The 21241-nt window shown below is 30.9% G+C and overlaps 1 protein-coding gene across 1 annotated transcript in view; it reads left to right on the top strand.

Annotated features, from left to right (window-relative positions):
• The window catches only part of LOC126738808 (polycomb group protein Psc-like), a 120263-nt gene that overhangs the window by 77438 nt on the left and 21584 nt on the right, over positions 1–21241 (top strand). The window contains exons 4-6 of the mRNA XM_050444250.1: positions 165–339; positions 399–782; positions 960–1040. Of these exons, the coding sequence (XP_050300207.1) occupies positions 165–339; positions 399–782; positions 960–1040 (640 nt within the window). The remainder of the gene's footprint in view (positions 1–164; positions 340–398; positions 783–959; positions 1041–21241) is intronic.

Here is a 21241-nt window from a genome sequence, read left to right as displayed (position 1 = left end):
TTTCGTCTGTACCAACAGATTAACGGTTTTTATAATCGAGAACTAATCCTTTTTATCAAAATTTTAATTAGATATATAACTGTATTTTATAATTTTATATACGGGCAAATAAAGCATGTGAATTTGAATTCATTGTATTTCATATTGTTCCATTCTGATTGTAGTGCGGATCCCACAACTCAAGCCCTCGTTTACAAAGCGGTACCTTCCTTATATACTAAGGAAATGCAACGGAGGGAAGACTTTTACAGGAGCACGGGCATGAGGGCAGGAAGCTCTTGTAGCGACGACAGCGTCATTGATCGGGAAAGGGATATGATGCACGAATCGGAAGAAATGGTATTTAACCATTAAATTTTTATCAGTTTATTTTTACATAATCGTATCTTTATCTATAGATCTCACAATGTCTCGGTGACAGGACTCAGTACCTTAGCATAGACGACTCAATATCTTTATCACTCGAGTACTACCAAGCACACCTGGATAATACTCCCACTGAAGAAAAACCAGCACGACCTAGTGAAACTAACGCTAACCTAAGTGACTCTCTTACAACAACCTCTGCAGCTCCAACAGTGTCAACTCAAAGTAATACTAAAGACTCAAAATGTGAAAGTGATAAAACGGACCCTAGTAATGAACAGATTTGTAGTGATGGTAAAAGTAGTGAAAAGCAGAGGATTTGTGATAAGAGGTATTTGCAGTGTCCTGCTGGTGTTAATATGAAACACTTGCAGAAGTTTGTTAGGATGAAGTATGGATTGACAAATGATCATAGGGTAAGTCATTTTGAGATGAAAGATTTAATTAGCCAAAGGGTTATAATGTAAAAGTTGTTATTTGATTAGTTTCTTTTGAATGATTTTATAAAATATTTAAAAATTATAGTAAATATTTTTTTAACAATTCAAAATACTACAAGTAAACGCTATAAGTTTTTTTTTAATTACTTTTAGGTGGACATTATTTACAAAGGCGAAGTACTACGAAATGACTTTAGCCTCGTGGATGTGGCGTACACTTTTAACTGGGAAAAGGTAAGAAAAAAATTTTTATTGATTGTTAACTAGTGCAATAACAATTTATTTATTAATATATTATTGTCATTAACAATTTTTATTTCGTCTCAAACCAAGATTTTTATCTTTTCTTTGATATTATTTATGTATCTACTAAGTACTTCAGATAGAATTAAAAAATAAGATCTAAATTTGCATCAAATTCTAACGAAAATTAAGCGAAACCAAAAAAATTAAATAGTGCGTAAATATAATGACGCTTTTCTATTCAAATTATCCTGGAAATTATGAAACTAATAATGTTATTGTAATAGTTCTTAAAATTATAAAAAACTTTAAATAACATTTTGCAATACGATAATATTGTTTTCATTGAAAACCTAATAATAACAAGAACGTAATTTGATATTTTTTGTTCAGGTGAGTTGTTTTTATTTAATACTAAACTTTTAAATAATGGGAATTGAATATTTATAAACCCAAGCAATACATCATATATTATTATTGTTTTTGTATTTATTCAACGATTTTATAGTAAATTTTTGGTTTTGGTATATTTATCAACCAAATATGGTCAAGGTTTATTTATTAGAATAAACGTATATCATATACGATTCTGTTTACAAAAGAGAGAAAATTTCGGCATTTAAGAAAATTGACATGAGATTTACATAATATCTAGTTTTTTAAGTTGATTACTACACCTCAAATATTTGATGAAATTCTTCTGAAAAATCAGTTTTTCGTCCATAGTATCTAATATTATAACGCTGTTATAAATAAACAGTGTTATTAAATTAAATATTGAATTATTTTCTGCAAAAACCTTGTTTTTCATCAAGACAACCCTTACCCCCCCCCCACCCACTCCAATTAGATATTAACGACGAAACCACCTGTTATTCATGCGTATTATTTTGGGAAACAATGATTTTTTAAAACAATTTCTTACTGGTAAGTTGTGTGGGTTGGGTGGGGGGTTAAGGGTAGGGTTAATAAAAAAGATTGATTTTTTTGCAAAAAATAATTGTCTGAGAAAAAAAATGCCTTTTAAGAAAAATATAGGTAATAAAAAAATCTATAGTTTTTGTATACAGGGTGTCCCAAAAGTGATGGATCAAACTCAAACAGAGGATAGAGGGAGTCATGTTCAATCAAAATCACCCCCTATACTGTTATGCAATTGTGAATAGTTTAAAAGTTATAGCCATTTTTATGTATTTTTTAAATTCAAGCAGACTGTCAAATAAAAGCTTATAAAAAATTATACAGTGGATTAAACAATGCGTTTTTTTGTTTGGTTTATTGTTTTACATGATAGTTTTGCTATCATTTACAATAAGTGTTCAAAATATCTGCCGCGAAATCTAATGCATAACCTACATCGGCGTATAAAATTTCTCTTAATCATTCTGAATGAACGTTCATTTTGGGTAATTAATCTAGTTGCTGTAATTATTTGGTGGCGTAGCTCTTCCTCATTACGATTTTCCCTAGCGTATACCAACTCCTTAAAGTACCCCCATAGAAAAAAATCAATTGGATTGAGGTCGGGGGAGCGCGGTGGCCAACGAATTGTACCTCCCCGTCCAATCCAACGACCAAGGTAGGCCTCATAATATTTAATGGAATATCCTGAAGTAAAACAGGTAAGTTTTCTTCCAAAAATCTCCTATAGATTTCATCATTTAATCTGGCTGGTAGTTCAAACGGCCCAATTAATGAACCGTTAAGAAGGCAAAATTAATGAACCACATGTTCACACTAAATTGATGTTGAAAGCGGTCATTTCTAACAATTCTGGGGTTAAAATATGCCCAGTGGTGTAAATTGTGAATATTAAATATTCCCGCCCTCTGAAAACTAGATTCGTCTGACCATAAAATTTTGTTAAAAAATTCTGGATCCTGCCTATTACGATGAAGCATTTCTCTACAAAATTCCACCCTGTTGTCATAATCACCCGGTAATAGATCTTGAACCCGTTGTACATGATAGGGATGCAACTGGTTTCTTCGTAGAATGCGGTGTACTGTTGTTCTCGGAATACCAGACCGTCTTGATATGCGGCGAACACTAGTTGAAGGTTCCTCTAATGCCATTTCAATGATGTCATCTTCTGCCTCAGCATTTTCATCAGGTCTTCCTATTCTGCGAGGATTTCCAGGAATCTGCTTCTCCACGTATGCGTTATGCACTCGTTGAAACACCCTGTAGTCAGAATATCATTCACGATATTCCCTTTCAGCCGCTCGAGCGTTTCCATTACAAAATCCATAAACATAATGCATTTCTGCATACTCACGGACGGTCTAAGGCATTATGTGTTCAATTGTATAAATAATACAAAATTGTATGTACTTAGCCAGTACCTGGACAACACAACACTACCCATTTTAAATTTTTTTTTAATTTTGTTTACGATAAAAAACACGACAAATCAACATTCTTCAAAATAACCGCAGATAAATTGGTCAGTATTAGAAGTCGACATACTTATGTATTTTTAAACATTTTTGAGACACTTTACTATCTTAATTTTGTTATTTTTTCGTAAAATAATAAAGCAAAATATTGATTTAGGCATGGAATATTTTTTTTGCTTATTTCTTAAAAAAATAAAAATTTAATTAGACAATAAGAAATTTTAATAATCTATTCAAGTTGTACTTTGCTGGAATCAGTATGATTTAAAGAAGTTTTTAATGTTCAGGGTCACTCGCATGTCTTATATTTTCTTCGCAAAAAAATGGCATCAAAGTTAAGTACTTATTTTTAAAGTTGTAAAAAGTCCAAAAAAATTGTTTTTCTAGTGCTCTTAAAAAGTAATGTTTAAGAAACATATTTTTGTTGGAGAGGCACATCATTTCTAGGTACAATAAAAAAAAACAGATTGTTTAATCAACTGTATAATTTTTTTAAAAGCTTTTATTTGACAAAGGTGCTGGAATTAAAAAAATACACATATATGGCTATAACTTTTAACCTATTCACAATTGCATCTCCTGTTTGAGTTTGATCCATCACTTTTGGGACACCCTGTATATACTTTTTTCATATCACCTTAAGGTTTTCGAGTAAAACGTGAAAAACCCTATTCTATTTCTCGAAAACTAGGCGTATTCCACTTTTTATCGCAAATAAGTGGAAATTCAGTTTTGTTAAGAAAAGTCAATAAATTTTTCAAAAATTTAAGTTTTTTTTTTGGTTTTAGACAACTTCATTATCTAGGTTCAAAAATACAGTTTTTAAATTAAAACTAATCATATTTTTAACAACCGTATATAGTAAAGATATATTTATCAAACTGTAAAATATACGTATATCATATACGATCTTTTTACTCAAGGGAGAAAATTTCGGCATTAAATAAAACCGACAAGCGATTAATATTTTTAAATTAAAATAAATTAAAAAGTAGTTTAGATGGTGTTAAATAATTTTTTGTTGAGTTTTAAAACCTTTGAAAATACCTAACGAATTGAGTTTTGGAACATTTAATATTTTTCTTTCTTTATCCCTTTTTCTAACCTCTATTCTCCTAATGTTAAAAATTAATTTATATACCATGGTGTTTATGATCCGCTTAATTAATTTATAATAAAGAATTATTGCATAATCATATTTTTGTTATTGTTATGTCTTTACCAGTATCTAAATAATGCAAAATATGCACATATAGTATTTTATTATTTAAATTAAGCAATAATAAATTTTCATCGGTTAAATAATTGAATATATATAGGGTGTATAATGTTATCAGCTGGGGCAGCTATTATAAAAAACAATTTTGAGAAAAAACTGGACATAACTTAGTTCCAAGAATAATATACACACTTCAAAATGGTCTAGAAGAAAATAAAAAAATTCTATATAGAAATCACTGAGTTTGAGTTATAAAAAACCTTAATACAGCAAGGCTCTTATAATTTATTAATGAAGCATATTTAATTAATATCTGCCCCATTAATTACCTGGTTAAGCTAACAAGTTAGCTGCTCCTAAATATACCATTATTAAAGCATTTAACTCTTATAATGCCAGTATTTGAGTGGCGATAAAAAAGTGGATTAAGGTTTAACAATAATGAGAAAGCTGCCGAGTCTAGAAATTGATGGCTTTTTGAATATTAAATTGGATAAAATTATTGGCTTTAATATTTCTCACTTAAAAATTACAATATTCAATATCTCTTAAATCTGGAAATATCCATATTAAGATATATCTTCCCAATAATGATGTGAAAATGTTTCTTTCAGGTTTTGATTTTTTTTCTTAATTTCACGGAGTCAAAAATCAGATCTACTGCAGACGGTAAAATAAACTAATTTTTAAAGTTTCATAATAATTTTTCCTTAAACTTCAATAGTTTAGTTTCGAAATATGATTTGTGACCTAAATATCAAACCCTGAGGACAAGTACACACATTTTTCGAAAATAGCATTTTAATCCCCGTTAAAATAATGTTGGCGCCCAACACAAAGCGAAACATCAAAATGTGAATAATCGTAAATCTGTTGACGAAAAACTCTGTTAGGTTTATGTGTATATTCGGCTCGTAATACGAGTTTTATTATTTATTGTCGTTCATTTATGTCAGGAGCATTCGTTTAATAGCTCTTTTATCGTGAAAAGGACCGTACTGAGGAAAATTTAAAACGTATTTTTGTATTGCATGTTGACAGAGTATAGTGACCCTCAATTAGGTATTGTGGTGAAAATGTATGTAGCAAGATTAGAGACAACAAATCAAACTTCAAGTTTTTATTTGGCGTATAATCCTTGATAAATACGAAAAATATATATCGTCGAAACGTCGGCCAATTAAAAACTAATCCCGCTACCTACATTTTCACCATAATATTTTTATATCAAAGAATGAAACCTAACACGGATACTAAAAGGGCTTTTTGCCTTTGATCTTCTGGTTGCCATGCCTTGACGAAGCCAAAAAGCAGAAACACGTGTGGTCAAGTACCATCTTTACTTGTTCTGCTTCGTGTCACCGAGTAACCTGTTCTTTTGATATTTTTGTATGTTTGATCATTGTTTGCTCCCTTTTACAGGTTGATAAAAAATTAGATCTTCCTTGTGAAAAGTTCATTTTTAAAACTTTTTATCAAATAAATATTTAATGTGGTCTAGGTCAGATTTAATGCATGTTTTGGGTATTAATGGTGGAGTATTAAGTATTTTTTAAAGTAAGAAATTCACATATTTGGGAAGTAATACTCAGTGAGTTAATATCAACATGAGAAATGTGTAAATTTTCTTATGTAAACTATAATCCTTTTAACAGCATAAATATATTCAAACATTTATTGCAATACTGTATTATATCAAACTAAAAAATTACCACAAACAATTCCATTAATATTGCAACATGTGATGTCTTCCTTTGCCTTTCCAAACACAAAATAAACCGTTGACAGTTAGTTTAAATGTTCTTCACAGTCGACTGGTTTAAACTAAATAGGACGTTCCACTGAAAGCAGTTTTTTTTTAATTGAATTATTTATGCCCTTATTAAACATCTTAATTACTGCAAACGTTTAACACTAACCTATAAACTAAATTGAAAAAATTAAAAGCAATAAACCGCTATAGTAACTCAAACAATGTTATCAACATCCATTAAACGTTATCGAAAAGTTACATAATTTTGCAAATTTATTGGAAAAAAAAAATAGCCGGGCTATTATTAGAATCTTAAATACCCAGTTTTTGTAATATTGAAAATTGAGAATGCATGTTCAAGGATAGCGAGTATATAAAGAATATATTGGCTAATGATTCCTTTTATTTAATGTTGTCAAGAGTCTAATAATTAGAATACTTTAGATAAGGCCAGTTAGTCGCTTTATTTTTTTATGTAAAGTAACAGTTTTATTTAATGTCAATTAGTTTTTTACGGTACAGTGTGTCCTTAATAATAAAACATCTAATTAGAAATATATTTCTGAATTATAACCATAAAAAGCTATCAAGTTTTAATTTTAATGATGATTGGGTTCTACGGTCTTCCTACAATATCGTTAAGTATGTACTGTACTGTATGTACTGTAATTTCATGAAAATGAGTGAGTAAGAGAAGTTTATAAACATAACGTAACATTGGCAATTATATTGGCCAATGATTCAGTTAGTCTGAATAGTTGTTTGACAAAGCGTATTCTACTCCAATTCAGATATGACGTCCGATTTTTTCCAATTCTTCTGCAGCCCTTTATTTTATTTTTCATTATAAGCCAAAGGATTTTGTATTGGCCTGCTTTAATAACATAACTAAAAATTCATTAATTCTTGATAGTTTTGACTAACAACATTCACAAACAGCTCGTGCTTCAATATCTGAAGAATTCTTCTTTAAGCCCATACCTACTTTCTATGCGATCAATCATATAAGGTCCTGGCTTCCTCTTTGTACAGTAGCACAAACATATCAAATATAACATTTGGTCATTCTTTTAGCTTTAAGATGTTTCAGATGAATTTTCTTCTGAGAAAAGTTGTGCTAGCTGTTTCAATTTAGCACTTCTTCACTGCACAATCTTTTTATTTGGGTAACTTTTTTTGATTAATTTGACGTGTACTACTGACAAAATACCATAACAAAGTGTTTTTTGTCAAAGTGACATGCCATAATATCCAACTATAGCACAAGATCGATATGGTGATCACGATCACCGTGTCGAATAGTATTATTCAGTACAACGCTGATTTTTATGATACATTTTTTTTATGTTCAAGGCATGTTTGAAAGTTATATTCGAGTAAATTTTAAATAATAGTGGAAAAAACAGAACGCATACGTTTCCCTCGTGATAATAGGTTTGTTCTAGCATCAATTTCAAACGGTTGGAAACTATCAGAAGCATGCGCATTTTCCTGATGTTCAAGAACACAATCACTCGTTTGAAACAACTAGTCGAGCGTTCTAGCGAATGTATTATAGATTTGTTTATGTTCTGTTTCTCGTTCGAGGTTATCATAAATTTGGGTTGTCTGTTTGCTACAAAAGGGAAAAGCTTAAAAAAGGCTGGAAAATTAGTAAATATACAATATAGGTACGTTATGTTCGTTCAAGTGCAATTAATAAAAGGTTGAATAGACAAATTTTTAATTTTTTTTTTTTTTAGTGCAATACTGAATATTATACTTTAGTAGGGTATGTTTTTAGTATTTTTAGAATTCTGTTATATTGATTTAAGTTATAAAATTATTTTCGGTATTTTACATTTATAAGTAGGCTTTATTACTGCTTAATAGTTAGTATTTTACTGTTAAGTATGGTTAGGTTCAATTGATTTTGTATTTAATTTAATGTTGTAATGGGGTTGATCCCGTAAAATAAATAAATAAATAAATAAATAAATAAATAAAATTGACTACAATTCACACACTAGTTGTAGCATTTCGTACACAAACATATTCTTTGCATCAGAGTCTTAAAAACATCATTCTTTCCATGTTTCTTTCAATAAACTTTTAATTTAGTGCAACCACAAAGTCTTGCCTGACCTCCCCTCTTAACAAACCCATTTCGAGTTTCGGTGTGCAGCTTTTTAAAAAAAGAAACGTACCTGGGAAGTCGGCTGTGGGCCCCAGTGTGTGTGTGTGTGTGTGTAAATGACAGGACAATCGAGCCGAATATGCCCTTTCATCGTTATTTTTTATTGTTATTTTTGATACGAGAAGCAATTTAAAAGGGATCGGTTTGGGCTTATTGGATAATACAAAACAGGGGGATATTTATGTGGAGAGATGCCCGATAAAAATTTTAATTTTTATCTAAATATATTATAAACTATTTTATTTTTAAATCGCCGCCGCCACTGTTTTAAACAATCGCTTAAAATAATCGCCATTAATAATGATAATGGTTTTGTAAGTATAAAAGAGGCCGCCAATATTCATCACTATTAAGGTATTAATACCAAATGCGGACAATCGAGGCAAGTCGAGAGTACCCTGTACGAAGTAGTACCCAATAATACACAGAAAAGAGATAGTCGCGGGTTGTTGAACTAAAAACTCGTTTCGTTTATTGTCCGCGTACATAGTTTTGCTTAGTTTGGCTTAGCCATATTATTTTATGGCCACGATTTCACCTTTTTTTCCCATAGCTCGGGGGAACCATCATCGTGAAGTTGGTTTTCATCTTTATTCATCTATGTAGAAACTCGAGATTTCTTGCATACCATTTAGCGTTACTAAAGCCAAGTGGAAATAGTAATATTTCGGTGTGACTTATTTCCTAAATTCACTAATATTAGATGAATTGTTGGCATAAGTTTTTCAGATTCAGTCAAATACCTTGGACAGTAAATAAGTTAAATAAAACATGAAAACGTTTTAGGATTTTCTTATGTTAGGATCAAAACAGTTAGTGTAGCATTTAGTGTTTTTAATTACAGCATGAATGTTTTAAATTTAACCTGTTATAGAGACTAAAAACTATATAGCTTTTAATAGTACTAAATAATTGTTAAAACTTGATTATAAACCGCATAACTAGTCTTATTTGGTAAAAAAACTTTAAGAAAAGTGTGATCACATTGATTTCTTCAAAACATAATCCCAATAAACCCATGATTATGGTTCAATATTTTACTATTGACTGAAAAAAAAACATTAAACCATTGCATAAACGCTACCCACATATTTATGTAGAAGTAAAAAGGCTTCTAGATAAATATGTGTGATGAGAACACCCTATCATAAACTAGGTTCATCTGGCAAGGCTATATTCTTCAAAAAATCAGTCTCATTCTCAAGTTGCATTTTCAATTTAAAAATATTATACCATTCAATTGTTAAATCAGTAATTTAGTAACGAATCCTAGCTTTTTAATTAGTTTAGTGATTTCATTTAGCACTTTTATTTAGTAATTTCAAATGCTGCACAAGACACAGTTATAAGCAAAGGAAATTTTAATATACACTACCGGCCAAAAGTGAAGAAACATTTACAAATTTAACAATAACATCTTAACGTACAAGATATTATTTTACATTTTTAGTAGAAAATATTTAGCTCTATTATTGCAGCATAAAAACACATCCTTCTTGTTTGTATTTACCTTATCAGTTGATCAAAAAATTATTTATGCTATTTTATGCGGACAAAAGTGAATAAACATTGCAAACAAATCTTATTTGGTATTTAAAGTGATTATTTATCATTAGTTTGATCTTAACGTTGAGTGTTAAACTGTTATATACGATTTGTGCAAAATGCCTCGCGGAATAGATCTGAGTATTGATCTCCGAAAATTAATTGTTTCAAAATTTCAAGCTGGTGTAAAACAAAGTGAAATTGCTAGGCAAATTAATCGTAATAGATCCGTAGTTTCAAAAACTATTGCTGCTTTTAAAAAATATAATAGTGTGACTACCCGTCCAAGGTATGGACGGCCAAGGAAAACGAATAAAGTTATTGAGAGAAAAATAAAAATGTTGGCAACAGAACATCCCTTTATACCCGCCACAGAAATTTATAATGAAATACCCTGGGTTTCGGTATCTGTGCGTACTATTCGTCGTCGTTTGACTGAATTTGGACTTTATAGCCGTCGTCCAGCCAAAAAACCATTCATTTCTAAAAAGAATAGATTGGCTAGACTCCAATTTGCACAGGAACATCTTGATTGGACAACCCAAAAGTGGAAAACGGTTCTATTTTCTGATGAAAGTAAATTCTGCCTATTGGGATCTGATGGAATGAAATGGGTTCGTCGTCCTGCCAATACTAGACTTAATCCAAAGTACACCAGGGCAACTGTGAAACATGGAGGAGGCAATATCATGGTTTGGGGTTGCTTTTCCGGATCAGGAGTAGGACCATTAAGAAAAGTTGAAGGAAAAATGGACAGATTTCAATTTTTAAGAATTCTTCAGGTTCATATGCTTCCATACGCAGAAGAAAATATGCCGCTTCGATGGTCGTTTCAGCAGGATAACTATCCGAAGCATACCGCAAAAGTAGTAAAGAAATGGTTTGAAGACCACAATGTGCCCCTTATGAAATAGACCGCACAAAGTCCGGATCTAAACCCGATAGAAATCCTAGGGGACCATTTAGATAGGAAAATCAGATAAAAAAATAAAGATAGATTTAGAAACCAGGATGATTTGTTCACAGCTCTTCAAGAGGAGTGGAATTCCATTTCAGCAGATTATATTGACAGCCTAATGAACTCTATGCGAAGTCGGTGTGCTGAAGTTATAAAAATTAAGGGTTTTGCTACACATTATTAGTCTTTGTATGTACAACTAACTAATACATTGTGTATAAAAAATAAATAAAAATAGTGTTTCTTCACTTCTGTCCCCTGTAAACACAAGAATAAAATATGTTAGTTGTCACTTGTTTTTTTTTCAATTTTTATTAAGGTACTAAAGACTAGAAATAAAATTATATTTTAAAAAAATAAAAAATTAATGATCAAATACGCTAATATAAAAATAAATACAAAAGACACTTTGTTTCTCCACTTGTCCGGTAGTGTACGTAGCTGAAAATCCTGATGCTGAATATCAAACCAGACGCAAACCATCGTTAAAAAACGAAAAATAATTTCCCAAAATTGTTACCTATAAGGCACCAAAAATTTTTAATCCTCTGTAAAATATTTATAATTTTTTTAAGTTTTAAATCTGTTATTTAATAAACATAAATTTTTTTATTATTTTGACTCTATAGACTCCTCATTCTTACTACTCCTTTTTCTCGTTGTTTCTTCTTTGTCTTCTTTTTGAAAACTCTTTAAGTATCTATACACAAATGAAAAAGCCAACGTATTTTATTATAAGTTCTTTGGTTCTTATATTATTAGTTTTGAATATTTCCAGGTTTTTGTTCATGCCTACTTCTCATTTAACCCGTAAAGAAATTTATTCAAGTAGACTCTTATTAAATAATCATTTAAAAACTAATAAAACCATAATCACACGAAGCAGGCAAATTTCGTATCAACGAAAAAATTGATTTTTTTAATGGAAAATAAAATTACTTAATATTAAAATCTGTAATTTGGTTTTCTAGTCATCTATTACTCATTAAAATTAGATAAAACACATATTTCATATTAAAACACAAAAATAAGTTAATTTATGATTGAGAAACACCTGGCCATATACAGAGTGTCCGGAAAGTCAACGATAATACTGAAGGGGCTGATGGAGCAACTCATAAGCACCCAGAAAAATATAAAATGACCTTAGTAAAAAATCGATGGTTTTCGAGATATTGGCACTTTAGTGGAAGTCACCAAAATCCTACTCTTGGATCAGATTTTCGATTGTCACGCCTTAAAAATAGATATTTTTCAGAATCTCTTTTTAGCTATGCAACACTGAATAGCCATTTTACTGATCAAACACAAACACTAAACTAAACGGCCAAAAAATTTAATAAGAAATCTATTCTAAAATATAGTATTACTTATTTTTATTTTTTAAACTTTGAATTTGGCCGCTCATACTGGACCGAAAAATTGTACGGCAACCCGGCTAATACCTTAAAAAGTTTGCTCATTTCATTTAATTTTAAAATTACCCAATATGTTTTAAAAAAAGCTTTACTGTTATTGTGATAGAGTGAAAGATAAACCTAATCTACCTTATGAAAAAAATTAAACAAATTTATAATTATGTTATGTTCAAAAAATATTTTTATTTAACTTAAAAAAAATTTAAAAATCAAATAATATGTTCGAACTGTCTACCACCAACGTGAATGCAGGCTTTTAATAAATGACCTATTGATCCATCTTGCATTCCTGGCAGCGTTAAGATCTTGGGCTGCATCATTTATTCGCTGCCGTAATTCAGCAATATTATTTATTGGCCTTGCATAAACCTTTTCTTTTATGCAACCCCAGTAAAAAAAATCGAGGGGTTTAGGTCTGGAGACCTGGGAGGCCATAAAATTGGACCAAATCCATCTGTTGGGGTATGTTTGGTTTAAATACCGATGAACTTCACGGACATCATGTGCCGGGCAACCATCATTTTGGAACCACATTGTTCGATGACTGGCCAAAGAAACATCTTCTAAAAGAATTGGTAGATTGTTTCGACAAAAATCTAAATAAGCCTGCCAGTTCAAACTTTCTGGTAATTCGAATGGGCCAATTACACGTCCGTTCAAGATACCGGTCCACAAGTTTACTTTAAATCGGTACTGTGACATTTCTTCTCGAATAGAGTGGGGATTTTCCAACGCATAAGTGTGCAAATTGTTCATGTTCATAAAGCCATCCTTTTTGAATGTACTCTCATCTGACCACAGTATATTATTTCAAAAATTCGGATCCTCTTGATTTTTTTGCAACATTCTGCGGCAAAATTGTAGGCGTGGTTCGTAGTCTCGAGGCAGTAGGCTTTGCACTTGTTGAACATGATAAGGGTGATATTGAAATCGCCTAGTGATGTCGTTTACTACCGATTTCGGTATCCCTATTCTTCTTTCGATTGCTCGTGCCGAAGTAGTCGCATCATTTTCAATTTCTTCTAAAACTTGATCAACATAATCAATACGAGGTCTTCCCTCTCGAACAGGAGTATGAGGTATCCTACCTTCGGAATATGAGCGGTGAACATTAATAAATACACGATAGTCAGGATATCGGGCCAAATTCGGATATCTTTCTTGATAAAGATTAGATGCTGCTAGAGCTTTTCCTCTGCATTCACCATAAATGAGATGCATGTTTGCATATTCTTGGGCGGTATACGGCAAGGGCATAATAAATGATTAACCAATAAAACAAACAGCTCAAAGAATACAGTTCACAGGAAAATGAACTCAAAAACAAATCCAAAGCAAAATGTAACAGAAACGTTAGGATACAAGAAAAAAAGTAGTTAGTTCACGGAATACTGTAAACAAACTAAATTCCAAAAATGTTTGTTGTTTATTGCTATGGTGATAAAAATTACCTTCGCTCTTGATTTTTTTAATTTTTAAGTTCAATAAAAACATTTTAAACATAACTTAAAAATTTGTTTAATTTTTTTACAATGATATCATAAGGTGAATTAGGGTTATTTTTTACTATAACACAATAATAGTGAACTGTTAAAAAAACATTTAGGTAATTTTAAAAAGTAGATTAAATGAGCAAAGTTTTTAAGGTATTAACCAGGTTGCCGTACAATTTTTTTGGTCCAGTATGAGCGGTCAAATTCAAAGTTAAAAAAATAAAAATAAGTAATACTTTATTTTAGAATAGATTTCTTATTACATTTTTCTGGCCGTTTAGTTTAATGTTTGTCTTCGATCAGTAAAATGGCTATTCAGTGTTGCATAGCTAAAAAGAGATTCTGAAAAATATCTATTTTTAAGGCGTGACAATCGAAAATCTGATCCAAGAGTAGGATTTTGGTGACTTCCACTAAAGTGCCAATATCTCGAAAACCATCGATTTTTTACTAAGGTCATTTTATGTTTTTCTGGGTGCTTATGAGTTGCTCTATCAGCCCCTTCAGTATTATCGTTGACTTTTCGGACACCCTGTATATGCATAACTTAAATGGATAATATTCCCACTATTTCTTTCTACTTAGAATTCAGCCTATTTGAGTTTAAATTGATCCATACAATTTGAGGCCTGTTGATATATTACAAGCATAATCTTGTTAGAATGCTGACACAAATCAGCAAAGTTAGATTAAGTTTTTAAGTTAAGTTTATTTTCATTCTCTTTCTACACTCGCAGCAATATTACCTGGATTTCTTGTATTTCTTCATCGCTGTTGAGATTTTTGATAGCCTCACCTTGTATCCGTGTACCTTGCTATAATAAATTACCTGACTATCCTTATAAATATAAATTTTAAACAATTACGTTTCTATAATTTGGAAAATATCTGTCACGATAATTTAAAAAGATTCTACCTACTGAAAATCTGAAAAATGATATGGGTATCACATTAGTGCTATTTACCGTTTAACTATTCCGCTGTATTTATAAAAAACCTTAACCTTTTTCTTTTTATCAAAAGAAAGACAGGTGTTTTCTATCAAAGAAGTATAGAATAATATAGAAAGATTAACTAGAATTATCGCGGGTAGACACAGGTAGTCTACGTTGTCATGCGATATGTGGTAATAAGTCAATTATAATTAAAAATGTAAGAATTTTATTTCATAATATTTATGCTTTATGAATATTTGATTTAGCATACATACCCCAGACTGGCAGAAGATATCTGAAGTGCCTTAAAAAACTTAACTTTAACCAAATTATTCAGTGCATCTACATCAATTTTTTGTAGAGTAAAACAGTGTCGTCAGCAAAAGTAAAATATCTTGCTTCAAGATTAGTACATTGAAGATTCAATATATATGGATCTGTTATGTAAATATGTTTTTATTATATTATATATGACACTGCTAAATACCATTGTTGACAATTTTTCCAACACTTTGTCGATGCTTACCCCATTATTTATTTAAGGCACATCTTAAGTTAAGTCTTTGTTTTTTACCCAGAGCCTCTAGTATATGGTTCATAAAATCGACAGCAGTACCAAACATACAGCATGTTTTCCATGAAACCTTACTGAAACGTATACATCAAGTCACGATAAATTATTTTTTTTTATTCTTTTTATCACCCGACTTGAATAAAGGGGTAATCTTAATTATTTTTAGCTTTTGTGGAAATATGCCATTCTCAAGTGTTTTATTAATTAATTTCACCAAAATCAGTAGAAAGTCCTCAATAAGATATGTTATATCTTTGACCATAATCTCGTCATGTCCGGGTGCTGGGTTTTATTTTAATTCATTTATGGTTTTTGATAATTCCTGCTCACTAGGTGAAGTTACATAAGCTAAGGTATTTTTAGTTATTTTAGGTACCGCAAAATTCTTATTTTTATTATTCATTTCAGCTTCTAGATCTTTAAATATTAAGCCTCCAACCTGAGAAGCAATATAATTATTTATATAGTTAACTGTATCCAGTTGATTATTTATAATTTTGTTGTCAACCACTAAAGAATCAATCTCAATCTTTTCTCTTTTATTTTGAATAAAACTGTTAAAAAATAAATGCTCCTTGTTTTTTACATTATGTCCTGCCAAATCCCATTTTGTTTGACAGAACTTAGTTTTTGACACTTTACTTTTGTTACTTATTTTATTTTTTACTTTAAGGTTCTATGATTTACTTTTGCTGTCAATACAGAGATTCTGCTCATTTTACATACATAAAAAATATAAATGTTTAATGATAAAATCTGTACTTTGGTGTTTCATCCATCTATTACAATTAGATAAAAGAAATGTATTATTTATATTAAAATGCTAAAATAATTTAATTTATGCATTTATGATTGAGAAGAATTTGGCTAAATATAGGCATAACTTAAATGGATAGTATTCCCACTTTCTCCTTTTTTCTTTTTACTTAGAATTCCGCTTATATGAGTCGAAATTGGTCAGTAGTTCTTTTTAAATATTGAAAATACAGGGCGAAATAAATAAAAAACTTATGGTTATTAGATTATAACGAAGAGAAAATAATCAAATTACACAATAATCAAGTGCACTCATTATAATTTTATGTTTTACTATTTTTTTCCCTTTTAAATTTAGTATCATTAGGTTTTTATTATGAAGTTAATGAGCTACATAATTAAGTTTGCAGCTTCACACTCTTGTTATTTAAAAAAGTAATGAGAAAAGCTACCCGCTGGCAGTATAGCTGCCTTAGTAGTGATAGTATATTGCCATTTCGGATTTTTGCATGCAATTTAATATAATTTTTGAATTTGAAGTATATACCATTCCCAACCATTTAAGCCCAATCGATATTGATATATTGCAAACATATTCTTGTCAGGATATTGTCAGAAATCCACAAAATATATTGATGACGAGAGTTCGAACGACGTGAGGTTAAGTTCTTGAGTTAAATTCATTTGCATTCTTTGGTTACACCAGCTCTTATAGCAGCTGGGATTTTTGGCATTTTTTCAGCACTGTGGAAATTGTTGATAGTCTCAACTTATTCACACTTTGACAGATTTGAAGATTATAACTAGTGACTGTTTTGCATTAAACTTTGACATTCTTGATTCGTGTACCTTGTTATAATAAATTGCCAATTTTGAGAATGTCATCCCTACTGGGAAATCTGGAATAGTCTATCACTAAATATAGTTATCACATCAGTGCTATTTGTCATTCAACTATTCTGCTCTATTTATGAAAAACGTTAACTCTTTTCTATTGTTTTTACCAAAAGAAAGGCAGGTGGTTTTTATCAAAGAAGCATAGAATAATATAGAAAAATTAACTAGAATTATCGCAGGTAGACACAAATTTTCTATATTTATACTATAGAGGTTGGATTGAGTTATAGAGTTTACAAGTTTAGGTTTTTAGTAATTGCAATGATTAATTGCTGCTAATGTGCTAACTTTTATGATATATAGTAAATATTTTAACCTTAAGAAATGACGCGTTTAAGCGTTAAATAACCAACTTATATCCCATATACTGAGTAAACTTTGATATTAGATACCTTATCTATCGCCCCCATCCTTTTCAAAGTTTGCGGTTTTTCCTCCCCTCTTAATCTATTTAAGCCCGACGGGCTACAACTTCCGCACAGCGAAAGTAATGAAATTATATAGCGTGGGACGGAGAGGGGTGACGGGGGCGGAAATACTCCTATATCTAAAAAGAGACAGAAAATGGGGTGCGCTTAAAGTTTGAATGGGTCTATTATCGAACCGGGTTGTTCGTCCTTGTTTATGAGTTGAATTGCGCTCCGCGAGTGGCCGGGCGTGAGTGGATTGCATCAAGGGAAACCCAATTTGCGTCGAGGGGGGCACGGACCGATTGCATGACTTACACATTTACTCATAAATATTTCGCAAATTATTTAATAATGCCGGTTATTTTAACACGATAACTACTATCGCTCGACAAATATTTGGTTTAGGAAATTTTTAAAGGTTATTGCAGCTGCCTTAAGTCGTAAAACCCGTATTTTAATGTTTTCGAGTTTGTTTAGTAGGAGTAGAGGTTATAAAGATTAGTGGCAAGCCAAATTGTTAAAAAAAGCATTGAATGTATTTTTTTTTAAGTGCTTTGAAATCTAAATTAATTTTATAATATTTATGGGTTATAAATCGTTTAGTGACATTTAAAAGGTGTTAAATAAATATTTAGATTTTAATTGTTTAATGAATGAATAATTAACTAAAATTAGAATTAATGTTTTCATTAGGAGTTTCTAGATATTTTTCAATCTTTACATAAATTGAGTCAGGGCATATGGGAATTTTTTGAAGTGTAGAACTGATTTGAACTAAACTGGTTTCTTTTTTGAACAGAATGTCATGATTATTTTAATATTTTTAACTACAAATAATTTTCTACGAACTACTTATTCTACAAATAATTTTCATAATTTAAACTAAAATAACTTATTTATTCCCTAATAAATCAAGTCGGTCAAGTCAATCTGACATCCTAAAAATCTTGCTAGTCATTACCAGTATTCTAAACATAAAAACGAAATTGTCCCTTGCAATTTTTTTAATTTGATTTTCTGGCTAAACTGTATTGCGTAAAGGGAAATTTATCCAAAAAATGAAGATCATAAAATTTTCTATAATTTAACTTTCGGAATTGTAAATGGTATAACCAACAGGGACAAAAATAATTAGTGTTTTAAAATTTTGCGTTTGTTTTTACTGCTGCATGATATACTACTGTATGATATTATGATACACCAACTCTTTGAAATAGCTTTATAGAAAAAAAATCGAAAGGCGGTAAATCTGGTGAGCGAGGAGGCCAAAGAATGAGTCTATTGCACCCTATGGATAGAGCTATATATTCCATCAACCATATAATGTAGTTATCAATTACATATTCCATCTTATATTTAGAGGAACATCTTCTAATAATTTTTTATGGGTGGCATTTACCAAACCAGGCCAGACGTTTAATGAAAATCTATGTTGAAAATTAGGTTTTTCTATAGCATGCGGATTTTCTACTGCCCAAACATGTTTTTGTGGAAATTGTGCATTTCATTTCGTGTAAATGTGGCCTTATCTGTACGTAAAATTAATTTCATAGAATCTTTACTTTAAACATACAGTCTCTAAGAAATAAAATGGACGAGCTTCACTTTTACTTGATTCATGTGATTTTCCATATATTGTATTACTAACTAAGCACTGGTTAAAGCCTAACGAATGTTTCTTAATATCTGATTATATTCCTATATCAATTTTTTGTCGGCAACACTCCATACATGGAGGAACAGCTATTTTAGTTAAACAAACAATTGAAACTTTTTTCTGTAAAATTAATAAGTACGATAGCTTTGTGTTGGAGAAGGTTTTTGAATTCTCCCTTTGTTTTTGTAAGAGATTTAATTTATATGTTCTTTGTGTTTATAGACCACCCACAGGAGATATTGGTATGTTCCTGGACAAACTTGATTCTCTATTATCCCATAGTTATATAATAATAATAATAATAATAATAATAATAATAATAATAATGACTTTTATTTTCCCATATAATACAAAGATATAAACTTATTGCTAAGGTCTATTACGGCGCAGTCTAGCTTATAGCTACTCTATTGAACCCTATACCTTAAGCTAAAACTAACTACATAACAATTTACATAGGTACTATAATTTATATAAAAAAAAGCAAATTATATGTAAATTCGTGAGTTTAGTATTTCATATCAATAAGTACTACACCCTAAACATTATTGCAATCAGATTAGCCACTATAAAACATCATAATATACTACATCAAATATTTAATGTAAGACCTAATTTTTCTTTTAAAAGACACTTTCGGCAAATGTTTCAAATTATTTGGAATCCTGTTGTAAAGCTTCGCTATATTATAAATAAAAGATCTCTCAAAGATAGACGTGGAGTGACGTGGTATGGTTATAGAGTCTTTGTCGCGAAGATCTAAGTATTTCAGTGCGAAACTTAATTTTTTTTGTATAAATATTCTGGACATTTCCTTGCTATTATTTTATAAACTAAAACTATTGAGTGATAAATACGCCTCTCATCCATTCTAAGCCAGTTCAACTCTCTTAATTTAGCCGATACTCCCTGTTCCCTGCCCCGCAGACCCCCAATTAACCTTACGCAATGATTCTGTATTAGTTGGATACGGTATTTATCTCTTTCTAGCAAACATGGTCCATATACTACATCTGCAAAATTAAAATGGGAAAGCACTAAAGAGTCATAGAGCATCCTTTTCATTGAAGTTGTTAATAAGTGTCTTTGCTTAAATATAAGTTTTAAATTGATAAGGGCTTTCTTTATACACATATTAATGTGTTGAGTGAACGTTAAACTGCTATCTAAAATTAGGCCCAAATTCTTAACAAAATCGGTGACAATAAGACTTTCGTCATTAAACGTTAATTTAATATTAGGTAATTGTGAATTTTGTGCCCTGTTTCTACCAAAAAGTAAGACTTGAGATTTAGAAGGATTGAGCTCTAAACAATGTTTCTGTGAGATTGAAAGAAGCGTACTTAAAATACGTATTGGCTGGTGACTTTAATATTAACTTCACTGATGTAATCACATGCCATCATCTTTCTTCGTTTTTGAAAAATAAAACTTATTTTTGGATTCCATAAAATAATTTTTTTCATAGAGATCTATTAATTCTAAATACTGTTCGTTTAACCACTCCGTTTTTCAGTGACTAGCCACTAGCCACAAATATGAATAAAATTGAACAAATCGGCACTATAGTCTCGCGAATGGAGCAAAAACCCGTCCAAATTGAGCGCGAACGCACACGTATGTTTCTTTGATGCGCGTCAAAAACCGACACCACTCTGGCTCACGAGATGCGTGCTCAAGTCATTTGCGAGAGGCAACGCATGCGGCGAGAGACTACGAAACCGTCGTCCACATCTGCACATGTATGTCTATGAACTACGCACCGCATGCGTGTGCAAATCTGTACGCACCTTAAGGTCTGATGCTCTTAGGAGCGAAACACGTGTCACCACTTTAACAAATAAAATAATGTTTTGAGACCGAGACTTCGTGTTGTTCTCTTTTGATTTACTTGGTCTATGGTGATCGAGGCTGGACCCCTAAACGTTCCAATTCCCAATAGATTAAGTCGAAGTGGGCCTCTTAATATGTCATTTGTAGATTCGGTAGAAGATGGGGTTCT

Source organism: Anthonomus grandis, chromosome 7 (genome assembly GCF_022605725.1).
Source record: "Anthonomus grandis grandis chromosome 7, icAntGran1.3, whole genome shotgun sequence".
Classification (NCBI taxonomy): domain Eukaryota; kingdom Metazoa; phylum Arthropoda; class Insecta; order Coleoptera; family Curculionidae; genus Anthonomus; species Anthonomus grandis.
This window is presented reverse-complemented; position numbering and strand designations above follow the sequence as displayed.